This window comes from Aegilops tauschii, chromosome 7 (assembly GCF_002575655.3).
Source record: "Aegilops tauschii subsp. strangulata cultivar AL8/78 chromosome 7, Aet v6.0, whole genome shotgun sequence".
NCBI classification, from domain to species: domain Eukaryota; kingdom Viridiplantae; phylum Streptophyta; class Magnoliopsida; order Poales; family Poaceae; genus Aegilops; species Aegilops tauschii.
In genome coordinates this window covers 597,896,626-597,924,572 of record NC_053041.3, presented here as the reverse complement: position 1 = coordinate 597,924,572, position 27,947 = coordinate 597,896,626, and the positions used below count along the sequence as shown (strand labels likewise).

Sequence of the window (27,947 nt, the reverse complement as noted above, 5' to 3'; positions counted from 1 at the left end):
TCACACAATTATTTTTCTCCACCTCTCCCAACAACCATGTCTTCTCCAATCTCACCTATCACAGTCAGCTTTGAAATCCCCATGGATACCCGACGGGTACCGGGTACCCGATATTAACAGTGATGGGGGGCGTTTTGTCCCCCACGAAGCTTCACGGGGATCGCGGGGATGGGGATTGGCGGGGATCGGGGCGGGGATGGTGGAGTCATCCCCGGTTATCCCCGTCCCCGTTGCCACCTTGAACGGGGATGAAGAGGGGAACAATCAGGAATATCGGGAAAAGGTTTAGTAGAGTGAATACTGACCCAATTTTTTTACCAAATAACCATTTTAACCGAGCCGTATCTTACATTCTTAAGAAGTTGATCCCCACTACTACCAATTCTCTTCACATGCACACTATCCACGTCATCATCATGCCACATCAGCATTCAGTTTCCAAGCTGTACAATCTATCGGTCTAGACATTCATTAGGCTGGTCATAGTGGGGAGTAACTTAGACTAGTAACATGCATATGTTACTAGTCTATGTTACTACCTCTATAGTACATAGTATCATAGATTAGTATCATAGGTGGTCTCATTTATTGCCATGCATGACACATAGTAGCATAACATTAATTATGTTACGGTATCTACCTATGTTACTATAACCATCTCTCTCTTCTTTAATTGCCTGCCACATAAGCAAGTTTGCGAGTCCCAAGTGCATGATACTACTTATGTTATCCCCACTATGGCCAGCCTTACTGGTGGTCATTGGATTGATGGTGACCTCTCTGTGTTCTTTTACCTCGATGCAATTAACCGGCACGCTCAGGTTCTTCTTTCGGTTTCCCGAGCATCACAATAAGGGGGTGTTTGGTTCAGAAGTCTTAGGACTTTTTCTAGTCCGAGGGACTAATCAAAAGTCTCTAGTAGAGTCTTTTTCTAGTCCCTTAGAAAAAGTCTCTCCCGTTTGGTTCCTAGGGACTTTTTAGGGACTTTTTCTAGTCTCTGGGACTAAAAAGTCCTTGAACCAAACACCCCCTAATTAATTTGGAAGCCCGAACTTGGCCTGCGCCCGTCTCCCCTTCCCCTCCTTGGACGCCGCATATGCTTCGCATTCTTCCCTCATCAACCGTGAACCGTCCCTTCCACTTCACCTCCCCTCCTATTTCTGCAATCCCCGCATCCTACCGCACCAAGGCACTGCACCTCCTGTTCCATGATTCCTGCAACTCAACGCCGCTGTCTCCTGATCTGATTGTAGGCATCATCCTCTCCGTCAAAGGAGTGATCAAGCGGCAATCTCCACACAGCAGAATCAGCATGTGTGCAGGCCATTCGTCTGCTCCGGGCCCTCCTCGCGTCGGCGACCTCAGACGCGGCGCTCTGACCTCTGACCTCAGACGCGATGCTCTGAACCTTCCTCGCTCTGGCGTCATCGGACGCACCAGATGCGGCCATGGCCACTGCGGCCCCACTTCTAGCGGGACGCTCTACTACATGCCTCCTCATGACGGCGGCCTCGGATGCACCAGCCATCCCCGCGCAGCCCACTGAGCCAGTGCACACGAGTTACTCTGCTCCGGGATCTACTAACGCTGATGGCCTCAGATGCAGCAGACGCGGCCCGGTCCCTGCGGGATGAGTTCTGGAAGGAGAAGCTCGCTACGCCCTGCCTCCTAGCCGTCGCTATCAACGCCCGCAAGCACAACCTGAAGAAGAGCGTGATCATGTCTTCCTCATGATTGGCCCGTATCTTCATTCACTTATTAGCTGTTGTAGTTTTGGACTTCTTGTGGTGCTTTGGTTGATTAATCTTCTTTCATTTTTGTTGGATTTCTGTGGTTAGCACAGGTCTGATGAAGATCGATATCAATGGTGAGCTTGGGCCTCTGCTCTGTTCTGGTGTGCTTGCTTCGTGATTGGCTTGATTTGGTGTTGTGATGTGGTATTCGTATGTTTCTAGGCACTTGAAGATAGGTCCGAGGTGGTTGCTAGCTTCAACTGGGCGAGGACGGCGACCTACGGACTACGGCAAGGATTCTTCTGCACTTGAAGGTCATGTACCCCTGTTGTTCTCAAGTAGATTTTTTCCTGTGCATCCTTACATGCTACAGGCACACACACTGTTCCTATACATTGCTACTTTCTGCATATTTGTGTGCTTGATTAATATCTAAACTAAATTTTGTTCGACAGTCATTGCCCAGTCCCAGATGCTCATGTTTCCGTGTGTTGTTTCTTTGAGAGGATATTGTTCTTCAAATATGTAAGGGTCTGACAGTGAATTAGTGCTTCTTGATGTGCAACCTAACCTACTTCCCAAATTCATATATAACCATCTGGCAGGTTTGGTATCTACGAGCCCCATGCCTTACCAAAGTTATGATTATATTTGCATTACACATGCATTTTGCATTTAATTGTACTATTCGCTCATTCTAGATGGACCAAACGTCGACCAAGGTGACTACAGAGAGTTAAACCCTTTTTTCCTTGCTGTTCTCCGAAGAGTTGAAGCAGCAGCAGTTCACTAATAGTACGTGAAAGTGGTGTTCATCTACTGATGGAGGGGTTGTAGGCCGGCCCAGCTAAGCGCGGCATGCCAAACCATACTGACAGCCGCATAGCCGAAGAATGAATGGTCAGCGTCTTCGTCATGCCCGCTACAAAATGCACAACTATCATTGTGACGTAGCCTCTCCTTGCAAGATGATCAGTCGTCCGAATTCACCTGCGAACTAACAGCCATAGGGAGATTTTATATTTGAGAGGAGCCCAGGTCTTCCAAATGCCCTCCCCACATTGAAAGAAAATGGCAGGAGCGAACAGTGATTGAAGAACTAACTTTTTATAATAGTGACCCATCTGCTTTTTATACCTCTTGATACCACTAGGCACTAGATACTGCTATGATTATTTGAATGCCCTCTTTGTACTAACTTTGTTTGGCTCAATTGTTGTTGATGGTCAGAAAATCTTCATTTTTTCAGTTTCTACTCTACTGTAGTTTTGTTCTGAAGATTTAATTGGCGCTACTTTATAACAGGAACATTGTATACCCTGACATCAACTCTTTGTTCAGTGTAGATTAGTATATATTTCCTACGATGTTATGCAATAAACTACTGTCAAATCTCCAGTATCCAAGACCCTATGAGACCTAACAGTGATTTTCAACTTCCTGTGACACCTAACAATGAGAAGCAACGGAGAATTATGTCTAAACAGGCAATGGTGGATCAGATTCAATTGGTTTTTAAATTCTACCCACTTGCTTCATGTGACTCAGTTGTTCGTCCTTAATTACAATGATGAGTCATCTTGAAGTAAAATTGATGAGCTAAAATCATGGTCTATAAAGGATGACTGAGTGCCATCTATTCCATTATCCAAACAAAAAACTGATGATGAACAACTTTTTTCACATCATTTTTGCTTTTCTAGCACCCATGATTGCATCTTCTTGAAGAATACTACAACTCTATTTCTACCATGTTTAGTCGAGTCCATTTGTAGTCAGATAGTTAACTCTAAGCTCTGCATAAAAGAGTCCTCAAATAAATTAATTGCCGATCCATGGGTTCATGTTTCCATGGTACAACAAATACAGTTTTCACATAAATTTGTTAGCAGGTCCTGCCGCAACGCGCGGGGAATCATCTAGTTAACCAAATTAACGAAACGCCTAGGGCTACTGGGGGATGGGGTGTCAGTGTCTCCCTCCCCCACTAAGTTTTTTTAAACTATGCAAGTTTTCTGTGCTATTTTTGTTACTTTTCTTAAGGGTCTGACTGTACAACATCTAGATGTGAGATATTATCTCACATCTAAGTTATGGCATATTCAAAATTACAAAGTTGTACATGGTTCTACGCGCACCCACGTGAATAGTAAATTTAAAAAATATACTAAGAAAATCGAAAAAAAAACTAAAAGTTTGCGGCAACAAACTTGGCCGACCATTCTACTCACGTGTAAAGTTTCACTAAGTATTGACACCCGTGGTATTCTTAGTGAAGAAAATACAATTGGGACCTTACTATTCATTAAATTGTGTTTCTTAATATAGCTTTGATTTTTGTCATTTTTGCCCAGAATAATAAAGATGTAAATTCTTTGTGAAACTTCATATGCAGGGATATCGGTTGACTAAGTATGTTACAAAAAATGTCCCAATCTTTTTTATTTTTTCTAGTATTTTTTTAATTTACTATTCATAAAGGGTGTGCGTGGAACCATGTTCACCAAATCCATGTCCCATCTTCTTTGTCTTTTTCCATGACTAAAGCGCGACAATCTTTCTTTGAAAGTGACCCTAGTGCACTAGGTATGAATTGAACTCGGGACCTCATACAAAGGAACGAGAGCTCCTATCACTCCAACTAATACATGCTGCTAACATACAGAGCACAGCGTCCAGACTAGTAGACATGTTTGATTTTTTTTGGAAACCTTTTTTAAGGAATGTAACTTTTTTTGAAATGTTGAGTATTTTTAAAAACACAAATGATTTTAAAATTTCAAAAACTATTTTTAAAATGTGAATAAACTATATAATTCCGATTTTTGAACAAAATTTGGTATTCCAAACAATTTCTTCTTGAACAAAATTTGAAAACATGGACAATTTTTGAAAATCCCCGAACTGGTTTTAGAGTGTGGGCACTTTTAAAAATTCCAAACTTGAAAAAAAGAATAAATTTATACTATTTTTATTTCAATAAAAAATTTGTTTGGACCATTTAAAAAATGTTTATGCATTTCAAAAGAATGATTTGTGATGTTTTAAAAATGTATTATAGAATGGGAAAAAATCATAATATTCAGGGAAATGTTCGTGACAGCTTCTTAAAAGAAACTTCACGCATTTGAGAAAATATGACATTTTCTAGAATTTTTTTTTGCATTGTAAATAAAATGTTCGCATATTTTTTTTAAACGTTTCATACCATTCAGAAAAGTGAACAGTAGGTGTCTGAAAAATGTTTACCATGTATTCTAAAAAATGCGTGGGCCTGTATTTGAAAAAAAATATTCATCATGTATTTTTTGAAATGTTCAATGTGTGTTAAAAAATGTTCCCCGTGTATACAGAAAAACATAGAGTGTGTATTACAAAAATGGACATGTATTTGCAAAAAAATAAATACAACTATATAGGGCTACTAGGTTGGGGACGAGTTGCGTGCCGAGAGTGGACATGCAACTATGTCGAGCATGAGTTGCATGTTTAGCTTGGACATGCAACTGGGTCAGGTGAGTTTACATGTTGGGGTTGGACATGGAACTAGGGGTCGGGGCAAATTGCGTGTTGAAAAACAAAGCACAAGCCTAGTTGTGAGTCAAAGGGTGGGTTTGCAACTGGGAGAACTACGAGGTGAGTTGCGAGTTGAGGATGAACTTACAACTGGGACAACTACAAACTATGAGGCCAGTTGCGAGTCAAGGATTGACATGTCAAGGGTCCACTTTGCAACTGGGATGAAACAAACTACGGTCCCAGTTGCGAGTCAAGGGTATACTTGCAACTAGGATGAAAAACAAAAACACATGCCTAATTGCGAGTTGAGGGTGGGCTTGCAACTGGGAGAACTATTAGCCCAATTGTGAGTCGAAGGTGGACTTGCAACCGAGACAACTACGAAACTATGTGCCCAGTTCCGAGTCAAGGGTTGACTTGCAACTAGGATGAAACAAACTACAGTTCTAGTTGCGAGTCAATGGTGGACTTGTAACTGGGATGAAAGACAAAACACAAGCCCAGTTGCGAGTCAACGGTGGGCTCGCAACTGGGATAAAACAAACTACCGGCCTGGTTGCGAGTCAGGGGACGACTTGTAACTGAGACAACTATATGAAACAATGACATGAGTTGTGAGTTGAGGATGGACTTGCAACTGAGATGAAAAACAAAACACATCCCAGTTGCGAGTCGAGTGTGGACTTGCAACTGGGACAACAACAAACTATGGGCCTAGTTGCAATTCGACGGTGGACTTGCAACTAGGAAAACAACTAACTATGATTCCAGTAGCCAGTTGAGGATGGACTTGCAATTAAGACAACTATGAAACAATGAGCCTAGTTGTGAGTAAAGGGTCGACTGGCAACTGGGATGAAACAAACTATGAGCCCAGTTGCAAGTCATGGGTGGACCGACAACCAGGATGAAAAACTAAACATTGGCCGGGTTGCGAGTCAAGGGTGAAGTTGAAAGTGGGATGAAACAAACTATGGGCCTTGTTGCAGGTCGAGAGTGTACTTGCAACTAGGACAACTACACAAAAGTATGATACGAGTTGCGAGTCGAGGGCGGACTTGCAACTGGGAAAACTACAAAAAACTATGATACGAGTTGTGAGTCATGAGGGTGGACTTGCAACCGAGACAACTATGAAACTACGAGTCTAGTTGCGAGTCAAGTATTGACTTGCAACTGGGATGAAACAAACTATAAGGGTGGACTTGGAACTAGGATGAAAAGCAATTAAAACACAATCTCCAGTTGTGAGCCGAGGATGGACTTGCAACTCGGACAACTACGAGCCCAATTAGGAATGGATGATGGACTTGCAACAAGGGTAACTGCGGACTATCAGCCCAGTTACGAGTCAAGAGTCGACTTGCAACTAGGATAAAACAAACTACGGGATTAGTTGCGAGTCAAGGGTGGATCTGCAACTGGAATAAAAGCAAAACACATGCCGAGTTGCGAGTCAAGGGTGGGTTTGCAACTGGGATAAAACAAACTACAGGCCCAGTTGCGATTCGAGGGTGTACTTGAACTGGGACAACTACAAACTACGAGCCCAGCTGCGAGTTGAGCATGGACTTGTGATCTGGATGAAAAGCAAATTGCATGCCTATTTGCGAGTCAAGAATGAGTTTGCAACTAGAATGAAAATAATCACGGGCCTAAATGCGAGTCAAGGGTGAATTTGTAACTCGAACAACTACACAAAACTAAGAGGAAATAGAAAAATAAATAACAAAATAAAAAACTAAACAGTAGCTAAGCGGAAGAAAGAGAGTAAGAGCAATGAGTCATGTTACTCTATACAAAAATTGAACCCACACCAACAACATAAAGTGAGAAAAGTTGCTGCCCACACAAAGTGAAAATTGACACAATTCTGACAACAAATGTGAGACGCGAAACGCCCCCAGCGCGCTACATTACATAGCCGGCCAACAATGGAAGGAAATCGTGAAACGGGTCGACAACATGACGCGGATCAAAATGCTGCATAAAAATTTCAGCAACAAAAGATTGTACATTTGAAAATTTAGATAAGTCATTGCTAAATCTCGTCCCGATGTGTCACAATCTATGTGAAACAGAGGAACATATACTCACACTTACGCAAACATGAAAGACAATGAGAAAAACGGCCACCGGTGCGACAAAAAAAACTGGCTCTACAACGCAAACACCAACACGACCCAAGGTACTTGCACCTGGGACAACTACAAACTACGAGCCCAATTACGAGTTGAGTGTGGACTTTTTACCGGGAAACACAAATTGCATGCCTAGTTGCAATTCAAGGATGGGTTTGCAACTCGAATGAAACAATTTATGGGCCTAAATGCGAGTCAAGGGTGGATTGTAACTCGGACAACTACACAAAACTAAAAAGAAAAGAAGAAATAAAAAATTAAAAAGCAAAAATAAAAAACTGATAGTAGCTCAACGGAAGAAAGAGAGTGAGAGCAAAGTGTCATGTTACTCTATACCAAAATTGAACCCGCACCCACAACATAGAGTGAGAAAAAGCTGCTGCCCGCACAAAGTGAAAATTGACACAACCCCGACAACAAATGCGAGCCGCAAAACGCCCCTAGTGTGTGCGACGTCACATAGCCGGCCAACAACAGACGGAAATCGCGAAATGGGTCGACAATGTGACGCGGATCAAAACGCTGCCCGAAAATTTCAGCAACAAAAGATTGTACATTTGAAAATTTAGATAAGACGTTGCTAAATCTCGTCCCGATGTGGCACAACCTATGGCACAACCTATGTGAAACACAGGATCATATACTCACACGTACGCAAACATGGAAGATAATGAGAAAAACGGCCACCAATGCGACACGAAAAACCGGCTCGACAACGCAAACACCAGCACGACCCAAGGTACATGCATGTGAACAAAACAATTTTGCACGATACATACATGTTTGATCCAAAAGAAAAAAAAGAAATTAACGATATTTGAAATAAAAGTGAAAACAAAAACAAACAAAAAATACGTGTGACTTGTCCATTTTTTCATTCTTCACCTCTTGCAGTAAGATAACAAATAAGGAAAAAATGCAACTAATAATGTGATGCAGGGTGTGTTTGCACGAGCTACAACCCATGAATGCAGCTACACATACGTGCAAAATCGACCACAACCCCCAAAACGATGTGCAAAAAAAGGCTCAATAAAACCCTATGGATCGATACGTGAAACAAACTAGTGCAAGCGCAGTCTGCGGAAGAACACCCCTAAAAAAGAGAGAAAGAAAACAACGCACTGTTCTGAGAAAAAAGAATGAATCTTAAAGGCCTTTCATCCTATGGTGATAGAGTTAGATGTGTGGTAACTATTTTATATCTAGATGTGAAATAGTAAATCTATTTTCTTAATGTTGTTCCTTTTTTTATATAGCTACTAATCCCTGCTGAGACAATTTATATGGATCAGAGGAATAGTAGTTAACTTTTGTATATAGTTTTCTTATATTTTTCCTTTATTAACATAATTTTTAGTACCCATCATTAAAATCTTGGGGCCAACTTTCATGAAGTCCAAATGAATTGTGTCATTCTTATTGAAGATTTATCGATTAGTTGGAAAAACAATCATTGTATTACACATAAACATTATAGTGTTACTCTATTTCTTTAGTGTATATCCCCCCTTTCTGAAATACTTGAAATGATAAGTTTGTCCTAACTCAAACGTCTTTAAGTTCGGTCAAATTTATTGAACAATATATCAATATCTACAACACCAAATTGGTTTCACTAGATTCATCGTAAAACATATTTTTCATGTTATATAAATTTAATTGTGTAGATGTTAGCAAGAGCCTGTTCGGAAGCTCTCCCAACTCTCAACTCCGCTCCGGGCGAGGAGCTGGGTTCAAGCGGCTCCGCACGATTGTGCTGGCACTCCCTCCGCTCCGGGAGTTGCAGTTGGGAAGTGGAGGGGATCCGAACATGGCGTAAGTTTTTCTCTATATGTGGTCAAACTTTAAAAAGTTTTTTTTCTTTTTTGCGAGGGAAACTTAAACAAACATCTATATCTATACCTACTATTAAAGGGAGTAGGTATTCTTGGTTTGGTTTCGCTTTGTTTCGTCCCGTTTAGGTGATCTTTTTTTGTTTCATCCCGCCTTGAAGATTTTTATTATCCGAGGTGGTACTATTTTTTGAGGCTGCGCAAGCTGCCAAGCTCGCTCGCGTTTTTGTTTCTGGGTTGAACGATCGCTTGGCTGGGCCAGTGTATGCGATCGAAGCCCATCCAGGCAAAAAACAAATACGGGCGTACATCAATTTATGGGCTGCGAGTGGGCTCCAGAAAATTAAGTAAAAAAATTGAGTGGGCTTCGTAATATCAAGTAAAATATAGTTTACATCTATACTTACTATTAAAGGGAGTAGGTATTCTTGGTTTGGTTTCGCTTTGTTTCGTCCCGTTTAGGTGATTTTTTTTTGTTTCGTCCCGCCTTGAAGATTTTTATTATCTGAGGTGGTACTATTATTTGAGGCTGCGCAAGCTGCCAAGCTCGCTCGCGTTTTTGTTTCTGGGTTGAACGATCGCTTGGCTGGGTCAGTGTATGCGATTGAAGCCCATCCATGCAAAAAACAAATACGGGCGTACATCAATTTATGGGCTGCGAGTAACCAACACCTCTCATATCAAAAGAACCCGCGGTAACCAACTCAGCTGACTTCTATTTGTGATTAATCCCACTTCAAGGATTTATATTGAATCGCCCGAATATACGTTCCCTAATTGCTTGCAAGAGACTAAAAGGAATTGACCCTGAGATTGTGTGGCTGCCATGCAAAAAAGAGAAATATTCGGGGGCATTAATTACCGGCGAGGAGTCCCCTTGATTAAAGGGAGGGATCATGATGGGGCTGGATTTGTGTGTCCTTTAAAGGATGCGGGATTTGTGGGCTGCTAATGCATCCATAATTAACGGTTAACAGTTGCACAATTAAGAAAGGATTGCTGCAAGCCGACCCCTGTTATTAGGAAGAAAAGGAAGGAATTTAAAAGAAGAAATATGAAGTACGAATTATTTCGGACAGTGTGAATATCAAGTTAACAATTATTGATTTGTAGCCAATGGGAACCAACGTTTTGCATGTTTTTTAAGACTTCATTAAAATTCAAGAAAATATTTGTTAAATGGTGCGTCAAATTGTGATCAAACCGTTGTCCTTGAGCCCATCGACTCTAAAGGACCAATAACCAACTAGGCCATAATCATTTTGTGATTTTTTAATGGATTACATCCAATATTATGCGTACTCATTTGATCTAAGGTTAATTTTGAATAACTTAAATATTCTTTTTTTGTCACGAATGAACCGATGAGCCGGCGATACAACCGGTGAGTCGCTCGTTTGCTTTTTAAACTATGATTAGATGGCCATGGCGGAAGAGCACGCCATAGTTCGCTGCCGGAAACATACCCAAGTTCATGCTAGAGATGAAGAAGGAGGACGTTGTTGACAGTGAAGTGTATGCAGTTTGTGTTGACTCAAGTAATTGATGTCCTCCTGACTTAACTTAATTTGCATTAATAATTATTATTGTGTGCGCTAAGAATGAAATGCATCGGCTGATTTGTTAAGACATTTGTGTTGAAGCGTGTGAAGATGTATGTGACGCGCAAGGAACTACAAGTCGGTGTAGGGAGAGGTTTGTGAAATCGGCACGGTAGAGTGTGATGACCAAGCTCACCGCCTTGGGATTGATGACGTTTGTTGTAATAGGTGGGCAAGTGACCACCATCATGATGGCATGGGAGAAATGGCAACGAAGATGACTCGTTAGGTTTGTGTGTGAGTTTGTTTCCCCCGTTGCAACGCATGGACATTTGTGCTAGTAAAACTTCCGTATTTTGGAATAGCACAGCAAGGTGCCAAGGACGCCTTTTAGGGATCACATCACTTGGGTTAATTAATTCAGCACGAGGAATATCCCCACAGCGACATCTGCAGATCTGCCTCGTTCCTGTCGTGCTACACTTTGTTAGAATACATATACTCACGGGTCAACATACTCACATCGCCAATATCGTGGGCGCGACACGGCTACTACTACTTGGACTTGCTAGTAGCAGCTGGCTGCATCGAATCATCAGGTCTCGTTGTCGCCGCGTCCCATGTTCATCTTGTTACGAAATTACAGTACCATGTCATCCCGTACGTGCGTTACGTGCGTGCATGCTCACCCGTCTCGCCGGAATGTAGGAGTAGTTTACAGAAAAATGACGAGACGAACCAACGAAGACGACGAACAAGGGAGACGTTGGGGCCTATGTCAGAGAGTTCACACGCGCGCGCCAGGCCAGGCTGTGCCCCGGCCTCGGAACCTAAGCCGCGGCCACTCCGCATGCGCCCGGCACGCACCGCCCGGCCGCGCGGCACGCCTATTCTTAGCTCTCCCCGCCACCTCCGTCGTCGCGTCGTCCCTCCTCCTCTTCCCCACCACCTCCTTCCTCCCGCCTTTCTTTAGCCGCCGGCGCGCGCGCACGCCTCCCATTAATTATTCCTCCGACACCCGCGCGCGCCGCGCTCGCCATGGCCGGCGACGGCGCCGGCGCGGCCGGGCTGCTCCTCCTGGCCCTGGCCGCCCTCGTCGCGGCGGCGGCGGCGGCGTCCGAGGGCGACGTGCTGCTGGCGCTCCGGGCGACCCTGCGCGGGCCATCCGGCGACCGCCCCCCGGCGCCGCTCGACCAGTGGGTCTCCTCCGCCAGCACCGGCCCGTGCCAGGACCCGGTCTGGTATGCGGTGCGGTGCTCCTCCAACAAGGTGCTCGGCCTCCGCCTCGAGTACCTCGGCCTCCAGGGCAACGCCCCCGACATGGCCCCGCTCGCGGCGCTCACGTCCCTCCGTGTGCTCAGCTTCGCCAACAACAACCTCACCGGCCCGTTCCCGCCCGGGCTCACCGAGCTCCCGGCGCTCAAGATGCTCTACCTCTCCCGGAACCGCCTCAGCGGAGAAATCCCCAGAGACACCTTCGGGGAGATGATGGGGCTCAGGAAGCTCTTCCTCGCCGACAACGCCTTCACGGGCGAAATCCCGGGCTCCATCACCTCGCCCAAGCTGCTCGTGGTGCAGCTCGCCAGGAACCGCTTCCAGGGCAACATCCCGGACTTCGACCAGAAGGACCTCCAGCTCTTCGACGTCTCCCACAACCGACTCTCCGGCCCCATCCCGCAAGGCCTCCGCCGGTTCAAGGCCGCCTCGTTCGAAGGTGAGTAATTCGTTCCTTCGTTCATTGCACGACGACGTGCATCCACGTACGTTTACGTTTTCTACTATAGTCTCATTAATTTGTTATATACTTAGCTTGCTGCATGTGGCTTTCGTTCGATCGTGCTGGTGTTAATATGACTATATCAATCCTCTCTGTCTCTCTTGTTGCTGGCATGGAATTGTTTTGTGTGAATCTTTATTCTTTTTTTCTGAGCAAATCTCACTGTTTGTGAACGTAATGTACACTTCATTCGAGTGCAGTTAATTGTAGCTAGAGGTAGCGTTAAAATCAGTTAGTAATAGGATGGTTTGGGTGTAACGGAGCCAAACTTAATTTTCATTCTCGCATTTGTCGCGCACAGTTCAGCAAGTTATTATTAATTCCAGGGAACTAAAGATTGATGAAGTAGAGAGCCGATAGTAGCTTTCGCTACAAGATCAGGTGAAGAAAAAAAACAAAGTGATACCCCTCGAAATTAGTATAAAATTAACGTGGATATGCCTTGCTTAGCCGGCCAAGCAAACAGCGCCTGGGAGAAGGGACACAAGTACTCTACTAAAAAAAATCAATATACTATTTTTGTGAATAGATTCAATATACTACTAATGTATAAAATTTTATTAGTAAATATGTTAAGAAAATATAAGAGCAAATATAATAGGGTGATGTAACTGGGCTATAATTTAAATTATATATTTTGCTGAGGTGGATGAGAGGGAATATGAAAGAAAAAAGAGGCAGGTTATAGATGAACAACGAGTTGCAACACATGCTCCTAAAAACTCTACGAGAGTGTAAGGTGGATCATAGTAGTATATATTCATAACTAACGATTATACATGTCAATTATAAGATTGACTATAGATGACTTGGCAATAATATATAACCAGCAGCCGGCTATACTATTAACAATGCTCTAAAGCTGAATTGGCAGGAGCACCATCAGTGGTCACATACTTCAACACTGATGTGTCTAGGATGTGCCTTACGGAGAAGAAATCACGGGGCTCATATTGTAGCTCTGGAACGCTAACCTTTCCTAAACCAAGAACAAGAAGTAAGAGCATCCTCAGTCGGGCATCCCAAACCGGCTTCAAACATTCGACGAACAGCCCGATTATTAACCGATCACGAAACTGATTCAACTGGGCGCCCCAAAAGGGCCTCAAACGTCCGGGCTGACCGGCACCCATCATATCCAGTCCAAATAGGGGGTGGATCTGGGCGCTTGGGCGTGTCCACCATGTTGGACTGACGATGGGGTCTCCCGTGGAATCGCCCGGGGAGGGGGGGGGGGGGGGGGGGTGAACACCGCGTGGCGCTGCTCTGGCTCGCCGCCCTATTTAAGCTGGCCAACGTCGCCCAACCCTAGCCCATCCACCCCCTCCCTCTCCGGCGCCGCAAACCCGAGCCCAACCACCTCCTCTCTCCAGATCCACCGCTCTTCCTCTTGCTTCTCCATGGTCCGGCAGAAGATAACCACGTACACTATGCTCACACCGCAGCGCCGATACTAGACCGAGCAGGAGATCCGGGTGAGGCGCGCCACCCGCATCCCTGCCGGGCTGCCTCCGGACTAGCCGGAGCCGGAAGAGGGAGAGGAGCATCAGCCGGCTCCGATGAAGGTGGCGGATCCGGAGGAGGACGACGCGGAGCAGGAGCTGGCACTAGCTCCAGGCTTCAACATGGAGGACGCGGAGGCGGACTCCATCGTCACCCAAGTGGACGAGATGGCGGAGCAGTAGGCCATCCTAGAGTCCATCTAGGATGAGGCCTATGTGAAGGCCAACCAACAATTCATCCGGCTGCAACGGGCGGCGACCTACGCGCACTTCGACGAGGTCGAAGCGGATATGGATGCGGAGGCCGATGCGGAGGAGCCGGAGCTACGGCTGCCGGCCATGTACCCTTAGCCGGATACAAAGATAATGGACATATCCGACGAGGACTAGGGTAGTTGATCTATGTAGTACGCCGATTTTTTTTCTTTGCATGCTTTTGTATGAATTTATGATTTCTTCATTTCTTGTTTGAGGTATCCGGATACAGATGAGTAAATTTGAGGACTGACCGGTCACTGCCTGCGAATTCAGCCGGGCGCGTCCGCGGGTGTTTGAGAGTACGGATTTGCCTAGTCCGGTTGTAGATGCTCTAAGAAGACGAATGCATCTACTAAATTAGTTGTACTGCCCTCAAAACTTCTTATGGTGGGTATTGTTTGTTGTGGTAGATAGCTATGAAACAATGATATTTTAGGATGTGAAGTGAAACTAAAGGGATGTGGATAAAGGGAGAGGAAATATGTAAGATATATATTCCACTAGGTATGCTCTATGAAGTGTATCATATATAGTAAATTTCGCCATTAACCGAGTTCAAAATAGAAAGATTCAGAATAAAAACCAAGAATTACCCAATATCCTGCTAGAACAAGATATGTGGTATTTTTAGCATTTCTTTCTTAACAGTTCCTTATATGTAGTAGAAAAAACATATCATTAATAGGTGAGACTTAAATGGTAGCTAAGTCTAGAGGGAAGTCATGATAATTTACTAAATTAAACAGGCAAGCGATGGGAACGGAACCCGTATCTTCTTCTTGGCAAGGAGATGATTAACATTGAATTGTCCCTACGATGTATATAACTAATAGCGTATATCCCTTTTGGTTGATTATCTTTGTTTTGGTCACCCGTTTTGTTTTATCCTATTATATTATATTTTCCTTAATCTGAGCAGTGGAATTTCATAATACTAAAAGAAAATGGATTTCTTTTGTGGAATACTAATCGATAGGGCCTCGTTGGTAAGTGCTACAAGGTCTAAGGCATTGGAAATTGTGGTTATGGACCCGTATTATTTAGTATGGAACATTGTCTTTTCCAAGTAAATACTACCTAGTATATGAAAGAATGAAATTGTGCTTTTTTGTGTGGAATAGAAGGCCCACACCCTATGAAAGATAAATTGCAATAAATGTCCCTACAAGTCGTTGTTCTCCATTTTTAGTGTTAATATTATTATTTTCATCCTAGCCTTCATCTTTTGATCAATATATTGGACATACAATGGCACTCTTAAAAGGGAGGGGGAAGGGGAGTAATATGTCGTGACACAAAAAAAGAATGAATATTTTTGTAGCTCATTATTTATTGGCCAACATAAAAAATGAATTGTGAATCTAATTTGATATCATTTGTGATCTGGAGGAGGTGAAACAAAAAGTTAATACTCAATCAATGATCCAACTCATGCCTACGCCTATTGCAATTACATAGTCATGAGCAATCCCGCTAAAGTAATAGGAATTAGGCAGCTACGAATAGAATCGACTATTGTTCTTTGACAATCATAGGGTGGTGCTTTTCTTAAGCTTTTGAATCCATACGTACTAGGATATATATCTCACACATATAAATACCATATCCTATCCATTTGGAAACATTGGTTGGCCACTCCTTCAATATCATATCCAAGATGTTTGAAGTAACGATAGGTACTAGGTATTCTACTTATGTTTTCTTATCTTGTTTTGATTATTCTCCTCGACAGATTCTTTCTTGGAACATGCATTGCTAACACCATAAAACTTTTTGTTATTTTTATTGGGATGATGCCACACCACAAACTACAATGTGCATCACATATGAACAAATCAATCTAATTAGCTTTGACGAGTTTAGCTAGGCTGGTAGTCTTCTCCGATGGACATCATACAAATTATACTGAAATATATGTTAACTAGATGTTAATGTTTTCTTGCAAGACCTATTATTTGACAGAAACAAGTAGGAACACTTGGGGTACACAAGATGGTACCAAGCGCATTATGGTGAACACATCAAATATTCAAATAGTTTACATTAACATCATTTTTGTGTTTCTTGGTGGTTACGATAAGAAATGATATTTTAATACCAGTGGTAATGTTAACTTATTCTTGAATCTACTATTCCTGGTAAGTTGTATTTGACCATGAAAAATAGATATAAAAAACATGACACTTGTTTAATTTATACTCTAGAAATTTCTATAAATTTGCTTACTTGGCATCAACCACCGTAACCCTTTATTAAGACACACGCTTTAGCAATCTCTACAACGATATGTAAGAATATTAAAATATACATGAGAACACATGAAACTATACATATACACTATAATTCGCAAAATTGACAAATATCAATTCAATGAGATGTGTGATTTAAAAAAAATCCTTTTAGCATTTTAGCGACTTTTTTGTCATGGTTTTCTTAAGGGGCAGCATGTCCAAATGAAAAAATGGCGTAATTGCTGTTAGAGAATAGTGCGTAAATTGAGCACAAAACTGATAATTATTTTATAATATGTGTTACAACTATATAAAAATAACATTGTATTTAATACTATCAACATTGTTATGTGATTAAGTATGCCAATTAAATAGTAGAACACATACACATTAAATTATAATATAGTAAAACAAGTTTATAAAGTGTAAAAGTTTAGTATAAATTATACTTATTTTTGTCGTCATGTAATGGAAACTTTGCTTGGATAGAACTCGATCCCAAACAAACAAAAAATCCAACTGAAAACAATATGAAATTTTGAAAAAAAAAATTTTAAACCATAATTCTCTTTTGTTGAAAAAGAAGATTATTAAAAAAATGCAGTTTATAAAAAATAGTGATAAACATACTTATATTAGATGTATTTAATGTTAGAGTTAAGGTGTCCGCACAACTGAAGATCACGATTTAACAATATATATTAACTACATCACATACATATTTAGCAACATGATTTCGTTAGCTGATTTTGATATGAGAAACAACTTTTTTTGCTTTGGATGACGATGGTGTAGTGGTGCTAATGGTGTCATATATAGAAGAGATGGTGGATGATAAGTTGCTGAGGAAATATAAGAGAACAACAATATAGGTAGCCGAACTAGATAAGAGTAGAGAAACACTGAGGATAAGGTTATCCGGATAATCGAGAAATGAGTATGAATATATAATCAACTATTCGCTACGATATAGAAAATGTTTTAATTCAACAAAGAAAGTGGTTTTTATATTTTCTTCTTTTACAATCCTATGTATAAGCATAATTAAACCATAGCAAATCCACATACTTTTGCAACACTTAATCACCTTCTTCTGAGTCCAAATATTTCTCTCGTTTCTTTTAATAAGTGAAAGTAAAACAGTTACATGAATAAAAGCACCTCCCAGGGTGCCACACAAAATAAAGACAACTCTCCCACAATTATTCTGCCAAGTGTCCGTCCCCTGCAATTTCCCAACCCTCAACCTTACCTTTTACTATAATCAGAATGAAAGAAGGCGTAGGTGAGATGTTAAGGAAGAGTCCAGGATTTCGCCCATGCCAAAACTCCACATAACCTGGCATGAGAGGGGGGCGCCTTCCACTGGTGATCCAAGTTTGTGGCTCCGTTTACTTATTGGCACGACAAGGTGTGTAAAATTTAAGGTGGCCACATCAGGACAGACCTCCACATTTTTCTAGTTAGGCATCCGAGCATAAGGTGATCTATGGTTTCTGAGTAAGGTGGGCAAACCCCGCAAAAGACATAATTTGAGCATCTCATCACTGGTGGTCAACTATCCACTTGGTTTAGATCATGAGCCAGGTAAGATTTTAACATTTTAGATATATCCATGTGCTCCACGTTGTCGTTCTTGTGCCCGTGGTGGTCAGCGGGCCATGAAAAAAAATCCTAGTTGGCCATGAGTTTTCAAGAGACGTACTAGTTTGGCAACGATGATTCTTCAAAATACGTAGTTATAGTAACTTTAGTATTCCGACGACTCGCCAATGAATACTTCAGTTTCTAGTAACAACAGATTTTCTCGGTTGGGTTTAGGAAAAAGAGGTCAAGACATCTTTCTCAAATACTACAAAAAGCAACATGGTATTGGGATACTATATATGGTTTATAAAACTATGATATTTGTCGATGCCAAACACATCGAAGTTATAAAAACCCACAATACTCTTCAAATACTCCAAAAACTAGAAGATAGCCCATACGATTGCAGCGGAAATGCATGCTAAGATTTGTAGGCGGATGATATAGATAAAGCGTGAGGATTAACTATGATGAGATGATGACATGTTGATGATGGGCAAACATGCATGCCTTCTTAATGTGGATGAATTGCATGGATAAAACATGGATTGTTACTGCAAATGCACGCTGTTAAAGACAAATTGTTACAATGTCACAAATTATAGAGTTGTGGCCTCTCGGCACCATGGACAGTGTTTGGCCATGTGACCAAACTACTCTATACGTGTGGGACATTAGTGCAACATTGGCATTAGGACAAACCTAAGAAACACACCAAATTGCTTATGTGTAGATTTGATCTTGCCACGATGTATGCATCCTCTCAAGTCTCATCCTAATTTGCCCGTGGAATCCTCAGGCAACACCGATCTCTGCGGCGCGCCGCTCGACGTTGCGTGCCCTCCATCGGCGCTTCTCGGCGCCTCACCAGATTCCGACTCATCAGGCAGCCTGAGGGTCCTCATGATCATCGCCATCGCGGTGGTGGCGTTCGGCGGCCTCCTCGCCATCATCGGCATAATCACCGCGCTCCTCTCCCGCAACAAGGACAAGGACGAGCCGGCGGACGCCACCGAGACACCCGGCGGTGGAGGCGGCATTGCCGCGGCCAAGATGCAGTCCACCGCCGACAAGTCCATCAAGATCGTACAGGTGACCGGCAGGCATTTCGTGGCCGGGTTAGAACATAAAACCCTTGAACTGAATCAGCACTGAAACTGACATGATCGTGCGCGCGTGTGCAGGCTGACTCGGAGCAGCACGGCGTGGTGGCGCCGGTGCCGTCCAAGCGCGGCGGGCGGCGCGACGGGCTGGTGTTCCTCCAGGAGGGCCGGGAGCGGTTCGAGCTGGAGGACCTGCTCCGGGCGTCGGCGGAGGTGCTCGGCAGCGGCAACTTCGGCTCGTCGTACAAGGCGACCCTGGTGGACGGGAAGCCCATGGTGGTGAAGCGGTTCAAGGAGATGAACGGCGCCGGGCGGGCGGACTTCAACGAGCACATGCGACGCCTCGGCCGTCTCGTCCACCCCAACCTCCTCCCCGTCGTCGCCTACCTCTACAAGAACTACAAGAAGGACGAGAAGCTGTTCGTCACGGAGCACATGGTCAACGGCGGCCTGGCTCAAATCCTCCATGGCGGTAATGATAACTGATCATACATATTTCATGTGCGTCCTGGAGTGCCGATCGATGTGAGACGTGATGGACGTCTGATGAGTGCATGCAATGCAATGCAGGAGCGACGTCGAGCCTGCCGCGGCTGGACTGGCCGGCGCGGCTGAAGATCATCAAGGGGGTGGCGCGCGGGCTGGCGTACCTGTACGAGGAGCTGCCGATGCTCACCGTGCCGCACGGGCACCTCAAGTCCTCCAACGTGCTCCTGAACGCCGAGCTGGAGCCCATCCTGAGCGACTACGCGCTGGTGCCCGTGGTGACGCCGAGCCACGCGTCGCAGGTGATGGTGGCTTACAAGGCGCCGGAGTGCGCGGCGGCGGGGCGGGCGAGCAGGAAGAGCGACGTGTGGACGCTGGGCATCCTGGTGCTGGAGCTGCTGACGGGCCGGTTCCCGACCAACTACCTCCAGAAGGGGCGGGAGGGCACGACGGGCCTGGCCGGCTGGGTGCACTCGGTGGTGCGGGAGGAGTGGACGGGCGAGGTGTTCGACAAGGACATGCGCGACACCCGCAGCGCCGAGGGCGAGATGGTGAAGCTGCTCAAGGTCGGCCTCGGCTGCTGCGACACCGACATCGCCGCGCGCTGGGACATCAAGGAGGCGCTGGCGGGCATCGAGGAGGTCCGCGAGCGCGACCCCGCCGACGACAGCAGCACCGCCTCGTCCTACCTCAGCGACGGCGCCGGCGCCGGCGCCGCGAGCGACCACCCGCACTCCCTCTCGACGTAACCTATAGCAACATATGAAATTCTTGCATTGGGTGGATGGCTGGCTGCTCCGTGCGTGCATCCATGCCAGGGGTATGTAAACTTGTGACGGCTTGGGTGCGTGCGTGTATGAATCGTTAGAGTTTGTTGAGGAAAATGGAGGGGTTGATTGTGGGATTTCGTCGTCGTCAGTCAGTCGTAGGGGGGGACTGTTCGTGTCAGAATAAGGCCGTTTTCATTTGTGTTAATTTTCCTTCGTATGATATTGATAAATTGTTGCAGGGGTGGCATGCGAAATTGCAAACGTCGTTGTTGTCACAATAAAGGAGTGTGAGTCAAGATGGCAATGGGGCCGAAATCCATCGGTTTTGCTCGACCAAACTTATCCTCACGAAAAATCGCAAACATGTCCCCGTCCTTGTCATCGTGCGCGGGGCTAATTTTTTGCCCGTCCCCTAAATCCATCTGGTTTTCTGAACCCACGGGAAACCCATCCTCACGAGCAGACAATGAAAATAACAGCATTTGAATGAAAAGCAGGAGCATATTACAGCAGCAAAAACCTAGTATATTTCAGCTGCAGCAATATAAGATAAATAGTATCTGGGGGTTGGTTTGTACTCAAGGGGCTCGACACTAGGGGGCTTGATCACTCAGCCGATGTGGCTTCGAGCCGCTTGAGTCAAGATTATTGTTGGGTTTCGCGTTAAACTGTAGTTTGACGGGTATTGTCGGGTTTCTGGTCTGGGTAATACTGAAACTGGTTTAAACCCGCGAAACATGTCGGATTTTATAATTTACCCACCAACAGCCCGCGTGGATAGAAAGACGTCATCCCCTCCCCTAATAGGGTAAAAACCCGCGGGGATGCGGGTTTCGGGGCCCCATTGCCGAGGGAGCATTGCGTTTATAAAAAAAAAAGAGCCCTGCGTAGGAATATATATTTTTTAGGGTAGAGTAGGAATATGACAGGCCTGACGAGCAGTTTGGTGTCGACCTGGCCCAAACTAGCTTCACAGTTTTTTACTCTTTTTTTTAAGTGGAGAAGTTTTCAAACTTTGACCAAATCTAACACAAGTATTTTTGTCACACGTGGTGACAGTTTGCTAGTGCTGGTAGTTTCTAGACAAATTTGTTTTTCTGAATTTATCATGAAAATGGATCGGGCAAGTGGGTGTTTGAGAAATCCCGCGTATCATTAAACAAATAAAAGAAACAAACTAGAGGGAAGCTAGTAAGAGCATGTACACGAGGTGTTTTGCTTTAGCCAAACAATGATTCTAGATAACTTTCTCTCAGTGATGTCGCGTCTTACTAAGTTGGAAGAGAGATGATAAAATGAAACTCCTTTTTCTAGTAAATTCAATCATCACGGAATATTAAGTATGTGAAACTATTAATTGCTAAATATAACACTAACGAATAACCTATTGTACACTATAAAAAAAGAAACAACATATTGCAGATATTGCACTATGGAGAATCCGACAATCAAACATATGAGCGACGTCAAGCAAATCTTGCACAATGTAAAACCTAGTATTAATCTTGGATGCATATACAAAAAAGGAAAAGAAGAATTGATCTTTTACAGCTATTCAGATAGTGACATGTCATGGGAACGTACATAATCGAGAGCACATCAGGCATGATATTCTTCCTTGTTTGAATCATATCCGTTAGAATTATCAGAAGCAAAATGTAGTTGATTCATATAAACTAGACATGACACCCTGCGCGCTGTGGGAAATGGATGCGGTTATTTCTATGAGAACTGGCAGTATGAAACTTTAGCATTTTGGATTAGCAATATGAGAATCGAAACTAAAGTACATATAATTTCTTATATCTGATTATTATATAGTTTTAAAATATTATTGAATATGAGTAGCACAAATGGTGCATGTTAAGGTGGGATTTTTTTCATGCATGGTGGCATGGTGAGTTGGCATAGTTGCATGTTGAAAGAATTAAATTTAGTGAGGCATCATGTTCGTATGATTAGTTGGCATGGTTGCATGTTAAGATAATTGAGTAGTGGGGACCAACTGTTTAGGTAGCACGTGTGTTGCAACGAGGCATAAATACATTATAGCATAAGATCAATAGTGCCAAATACAACGCATGTGCTTCACTATGGAGCAAATGCCAGTTGCCATGAATCACGAATGATCGGGTCGAGTAACTGAATCACGGGACTATTAAGTTCAGTTCAACCTTCGCACCTAAAATGAGTGTGTTGCTACAGAAAAAAGGCGAGGAAGGCTTGCAAGTGAAAAGGCGAGGAATGTGTTCCTAGTGAGAGCATTTGATTCTTTTTTGTAGTATGCGTTCATTATTCATAGTCATAGGCCTGAAACGACCTCTTCATCAGTCACCATGAATCTGCATCTTAATTAATTACATATGGGCTAAATATGATAGTAGTTCCATATGAACTAATATGTTGTGAAGAAAGAAAACATGTCAAAATTTAACAACGGGGCAATTTTCTCCCATTTTAGTATTATGTGACAAGAAACATATGAGATTGATACTTGAATGAAAAACTAGGAATAAGCTACGCCAAGAGTACTTAGCTGCAAGATTGATTTTGGAGTTTTTCAATTGGGCAATCCATCATATACCTCTCACCTTATTGGAGCACTTGCCTTGATTACATTCCTGAATTAGCACAAGAACAACAGATGCAACATGCATCTTTGCCAATCATGCATTCATACCATAGTGTACTGCCACCTAAGTAAAGTTTTGCTGATGGGTTTTGTGCTAAACGGATGAACAAACAAAAAAAGATGAGAATCCCGTGATCACATGACTTGACAGAAAAATAGACGACTGTGAAGATGTACCTGAATGATCAAATGATCGGACGCGGTGCTCCCTGATTCGTTCGTCCAGTCGCAAGCCGGCGTTGTATAGGAGCCACAGTCATATCCAGTCACGAGATGGCAATGCCTATATATACCCACAAACGATACAACGACATTGGGATTATTGCCTACGACAGCGGCATTTAGCGATCTGGCATCAACGCCCGTCAGATGGGGGCATCCTGGTATGAGGAGTCGGTGCCAACAAACTTTCGGCGAGGTGCCTATGCCAAGATTACTTTTGTGTGTGGCCTACATGAAGCACATCAAGTGCTAGAATCAACAACCGGATGACCAAGTCCTCGATACTAATACATGTATACGATGTGATCATCCATGGTCCTTTATACCATTGTTGGAAGCAGCCGCTAATGCCATCAATCAGCAAGGTCTGATCTGAGTGCTCACGTGCTTGATTGGAAAGAGGAGAGTACGTGAGTACTTCTGCATATGAGTTGAGGCCAGACAACCTCTCGGCGGGCATGCTATCATCTGTGTCGAGGCATGGCTGTTGCTCACTATTTAGCCTGATGGAATTGTTCCTCTCGTCCTCTCGGGTATGATCCCTCTGCGTCTTCTCGTTCGTTGGTCGCGAGACGAAAGTACATGCTCCGTTGAGCGGATCGAGGCCACAGGCCGCAAGAGATTGGATTGATACCATGAGAAAATCGCGGGGGGGGGGGGGGGGGGGGGCTGCAAGTAGAAGGAACGATTATATAACATAAGGTTGGTTCTCCTTCCTAATCCAATCATTACGATTATATAATGTAAGGTGTGTTCGGTCGGGACTTTTATTAGTGCGTGCAGGTAACAGACGGCTACATGCGGAGTTATTAAAAAAATACACAACAACGAAAGAGAACCAAAAATCTCAGCCTTCAATTTTTATGGTTAACACAAAATCAACGAATACGAAAGGGTGAGGAAAGGAGAAGTAAATATTCCTCCTTTTATTAATAGGTAAAGATATAGATATAGATATAGATAGATAAAAAGGGAAAACAGAAGAAAAAAAGAAAAGAAAAACAAAACCACTGAAAATCGGACAAAACAGTGAAAACCCGGAAGCAAAAAACCACAGAAGAAAAAAAACCGCAAGAAACAGCGGCTAACAAACATCACGCGAATTACATACATGGGCCGGCCCAACTGTAGGCTCGCTTCAGCGAAGCCATGCCTATGTGCCCGGGCGCCCTATCTTGCCTTCAGCGAATCCAGCTTCCGGCTCGATGAAGGGCGAGTGAGATGGGCTGGCCCACGCGCGCGGGAGGGCACAGCCTCTTTTTCTTTGCTTTGCGTTTTCTGTTTTCTGTTTTTGCTTTATTTTTTACTTTTGTTTATACTTTAAAATACTCACCAAAAAACATTTGAAAAATGTTGAACAAGTATTCAAAAAATGTTGAGCGAGTATTTGAAAACTGTTGAACGAGTATTTGAAAAATGTTGAGGGATTATTTGAAAAATATAGAATATTTATTTGAAAAATGTTGAACAAGCATTCGGACAATGTTGAACATGAATAGAAAATTTGTTGATCATGTATAAAAAATGATGAATTTTTTATCAAGTATATAAAATGTTAACAAACAATTAAAAAATGTTAAACAAGTATATGAAAAATGTTAATCAATCATTTCAGAAATGTTAAATGTGCATAGAAAAATGTTGACCATGTATTAAAAATGATAAAAGAAATTGATCATGTATATAAAAATGTTAAACAAGCATATGGAAAAATGTTGAGCAGGTGTTTGAATTTTTTTAATCAAGAGTATGGAAAATGTTAAATGTGTATAAAAAATGGTGACCATTTATTCAAGAAATATTGATCTTTTTATTTGAAAAATATTAATCAATCATTTAAAAATGTGTATAAGAAAACCCATTTTTCAAAAACCAGTAAAACTTGTATTTGAAAACAGTGAAAAAAAATGAAAAAAACAAAAAACAAAAAAAACAGTGAAAAACCGGACCGTGTCCCCTCAAGTATGACGCGCCATAGATTTCATCAATATGTCCGACACGAGCACAATGGTTAGCTCGCGCTCCTCCCGTTCCCCTCCCTGCCTTGAATCCGAATTTCCTCCAAACATTTAGCGAAATTTTTCAAGATTCGCTGGCTCTTCGAGCCTTCCGACCAAAAAAGGCAGGAAACACAGATCCTCCGCTCCCTCCACTCCTCTCCAGCCAAAACTCAAATCTTTTCATCCCCTCCCTCTCCTTCCCCCCACCTCCGGTACAAATACCCATGGAAGATCTTCCCAGTCCCATCAAGCTCCAAACCAGACACCTCGCCGCCTAGGCATAGCTCATCGCTGTGCCAGGATTCCGAGAGCAACGGCTCTTCTCTTCTCCAAGATGGTAGTTAACCACGCCGACAAGGAGAATCTGCTGCCTTCGACCGCCGCCATCGCCCATACACATGGCGTAGTTCTCAGGAGCTGCAAGCTGAAGCGGCTCGGGAGGGCGCAGTGGCGGGTGCCGCTCAGGGACATCACCAACCTCTTCGTTGTCGAGTCTGTGGTTGCCGAGTGGCGGCAGGCCCTGATCCAGCAGCCACGGTACGAGGGGTCAGCGGCGGCGGAGCTGGCCGTGAAGAACGGCCCTGCCGGTGGTGTGGCACTGAAACCTGGCAGATACTTGCTCCGGAAGGAGTACTTCTCATCTCGTTGTCCAATGGTTTATTGGACAAGATTTGGTTGGATTGATTAAAGTAGGAAATGAGTGGCTGAAAGAAAAAAAGAAATTCTAGTAAAAAATATGCCAAATTGGATTCATATTGATTGAACGTCTGTCATTCTGAATCGGAATCTGGAACTCTGAAACATGTTTTGAGAAATTATAGTTGGACTTGAGATCTGTTTCTCCACTTCTCTAGCTGACATTCACAAAATATTACCCATATTTTCTCATGTCTTTGTGTACGCGATTTTGAATGCTGCTGGCAGTGTGTGTGTTTTCCTTCTAGATTTGTCATCATCTGGTCTTTGTGTCATATTATGAATGGCGTATCCACAAGCTTTTGACTTGTGTTGTTCTTTTATTTGATTGTTTTTCTGTTTTCAGTTCTTTTTTGCATTTTTTTTTAGATTTTACAGTGACTACCGGTTGATGCATCTAAATTGGACTCACTAGTTGCCAAGGTTTGCTAACATATTCTAGTCTTATTTAGTTTCTCCGTTTTCTTTTTTGTGAGTTCTCTTATATAATGAAGTGATCTCTATGAATGTGCAGCCACATTTCGTTGACAACCATGCTCAAGTGACTGCAAGGATTTCAGGATTGTCCGAGTCTATATTAGGCCTTCCACTATGTAGGCCAAGACAGGTGCCAAATCCACTTTTTCATCATTTGGCAGTGGTGCCCTCCATTGCCCATGCGGTGTCATAAAAGAATTCAGGGAACCGGAGCAAATAGCTGCTCCGGTGCCACTTCCAGGATTGTAATAAAATATATTAAACTGTAACTACCATCTCTACTGGAGCTTTCCTATCTCAACTACTACTGAAAAACAGCATTCAATTCACAGCAAACAACATTTAATTCACATCATATGACCGTTGCATTGCACCAACAAAATTTGCCCATTTGGAGAAGAAAATCTCTATATAATGTACAAACCAAGTTCATGGAACTCAACAGATCCTATAATGTTCTCCCACAAAACATGGAGCTTTCATATTCTCAAAACTTCACAAGCATGGTGAACTTCGATAATTCAACTTAGAGCCCGGGCTCAGATGAGTTTTTTTTTTGAACTTTTTTCTATTTTAAATCACGGTATTTTTCATGTCCGGGCTCATTTGAGCCCGGACACCAAATCGCCACTCTCGATGGACTCCTCATTATCACCTTCAGATGCACAGAGCCCAAACAACCAACAAAATCCACAAAACCAAATTAGTCTACAATCTAATCCTAGTTTCCAGCCTCATCATCCACATATGAACTATCCACCCACACAATATATTCCTAGTTTTCAGCATCAACACCCACACCACACAATATATTCCTAGTTTGGTAGTTAAACCAGGTCCGAGCCCGACTCAGGAGGCAAGCCCGATCTGAACATGCCAGGTTTTTTTGGGCCAAGTCGTTAGGTTGGGCTGCACATGCACAAGTTTATTTATACTAGACTTTTTGTTGGGGAACGTAGTAATTTAAAAAAAATTCCTATGCACACGCAAGATCATGGTGATGCATAGCAACGAGAGGGCAGAGTGTCGTCCACGTACCCTCGTAGACCGTAAGCGGAAGCGTTATGAGAACGTGGTTGATGTAGTCGTACGTCTTCACGATCCGACCGATCCAAGTACCGAACGTACGACACCTCCGAGTTCAGCACACGTTCAGCTCGGTGACGTCCCACGAACTCCGATCCAGCAGAGCTTCGTGGGAGAGTTCCGTCAGCACGACGGCGTGATGACGGTGATGATGATGCTACCGACGCAGGGCTTCGCCTAAGCACTGCTACGATATGACCGAGGTGGATTATGGTGGAGGGGGGCACCGCACACGGCTAAAAGATCAACTGATCAACTTGTGTGTCTATGGGGTGTCCCCCTCCTCCGTATATAAAGGGGGGGAGGAGGAGAGGGCCGGCCAGGGGAGAGGCGCGCCCAAGGTGGGGCAAT

The 27,947-nt window shown here is 43.5% G+C and overlaps 1 protein-coding gene across 1 annotated transcript; it reads left to right on the top strand.

Moving 5' to 3' along the window:
- Positions 1-11,807: 11,807 nt before the first annotated feature.
- Positions 11,808-20,860, top strand: LOC109753199 (pollen receptor-like kinase 4). Its single transcript, XM_040396223.2, has 4 exons — positions 11,808-12,483; positions 18,924-19,216; positions 19,309-19,699; positions 19,798-20,860. Exons 1-4 carry the CDS (start codon positions 11,808-11,810, stop codon positions 20,460-20,462), a joined length of 2,025 nt encoding a protein of 674 aa, XP_040252157.2. The 3' UTR covers positions 20,463-20,860.
- Positions 20,861-27,947: the final 7,087 nt, after the last annotated feature.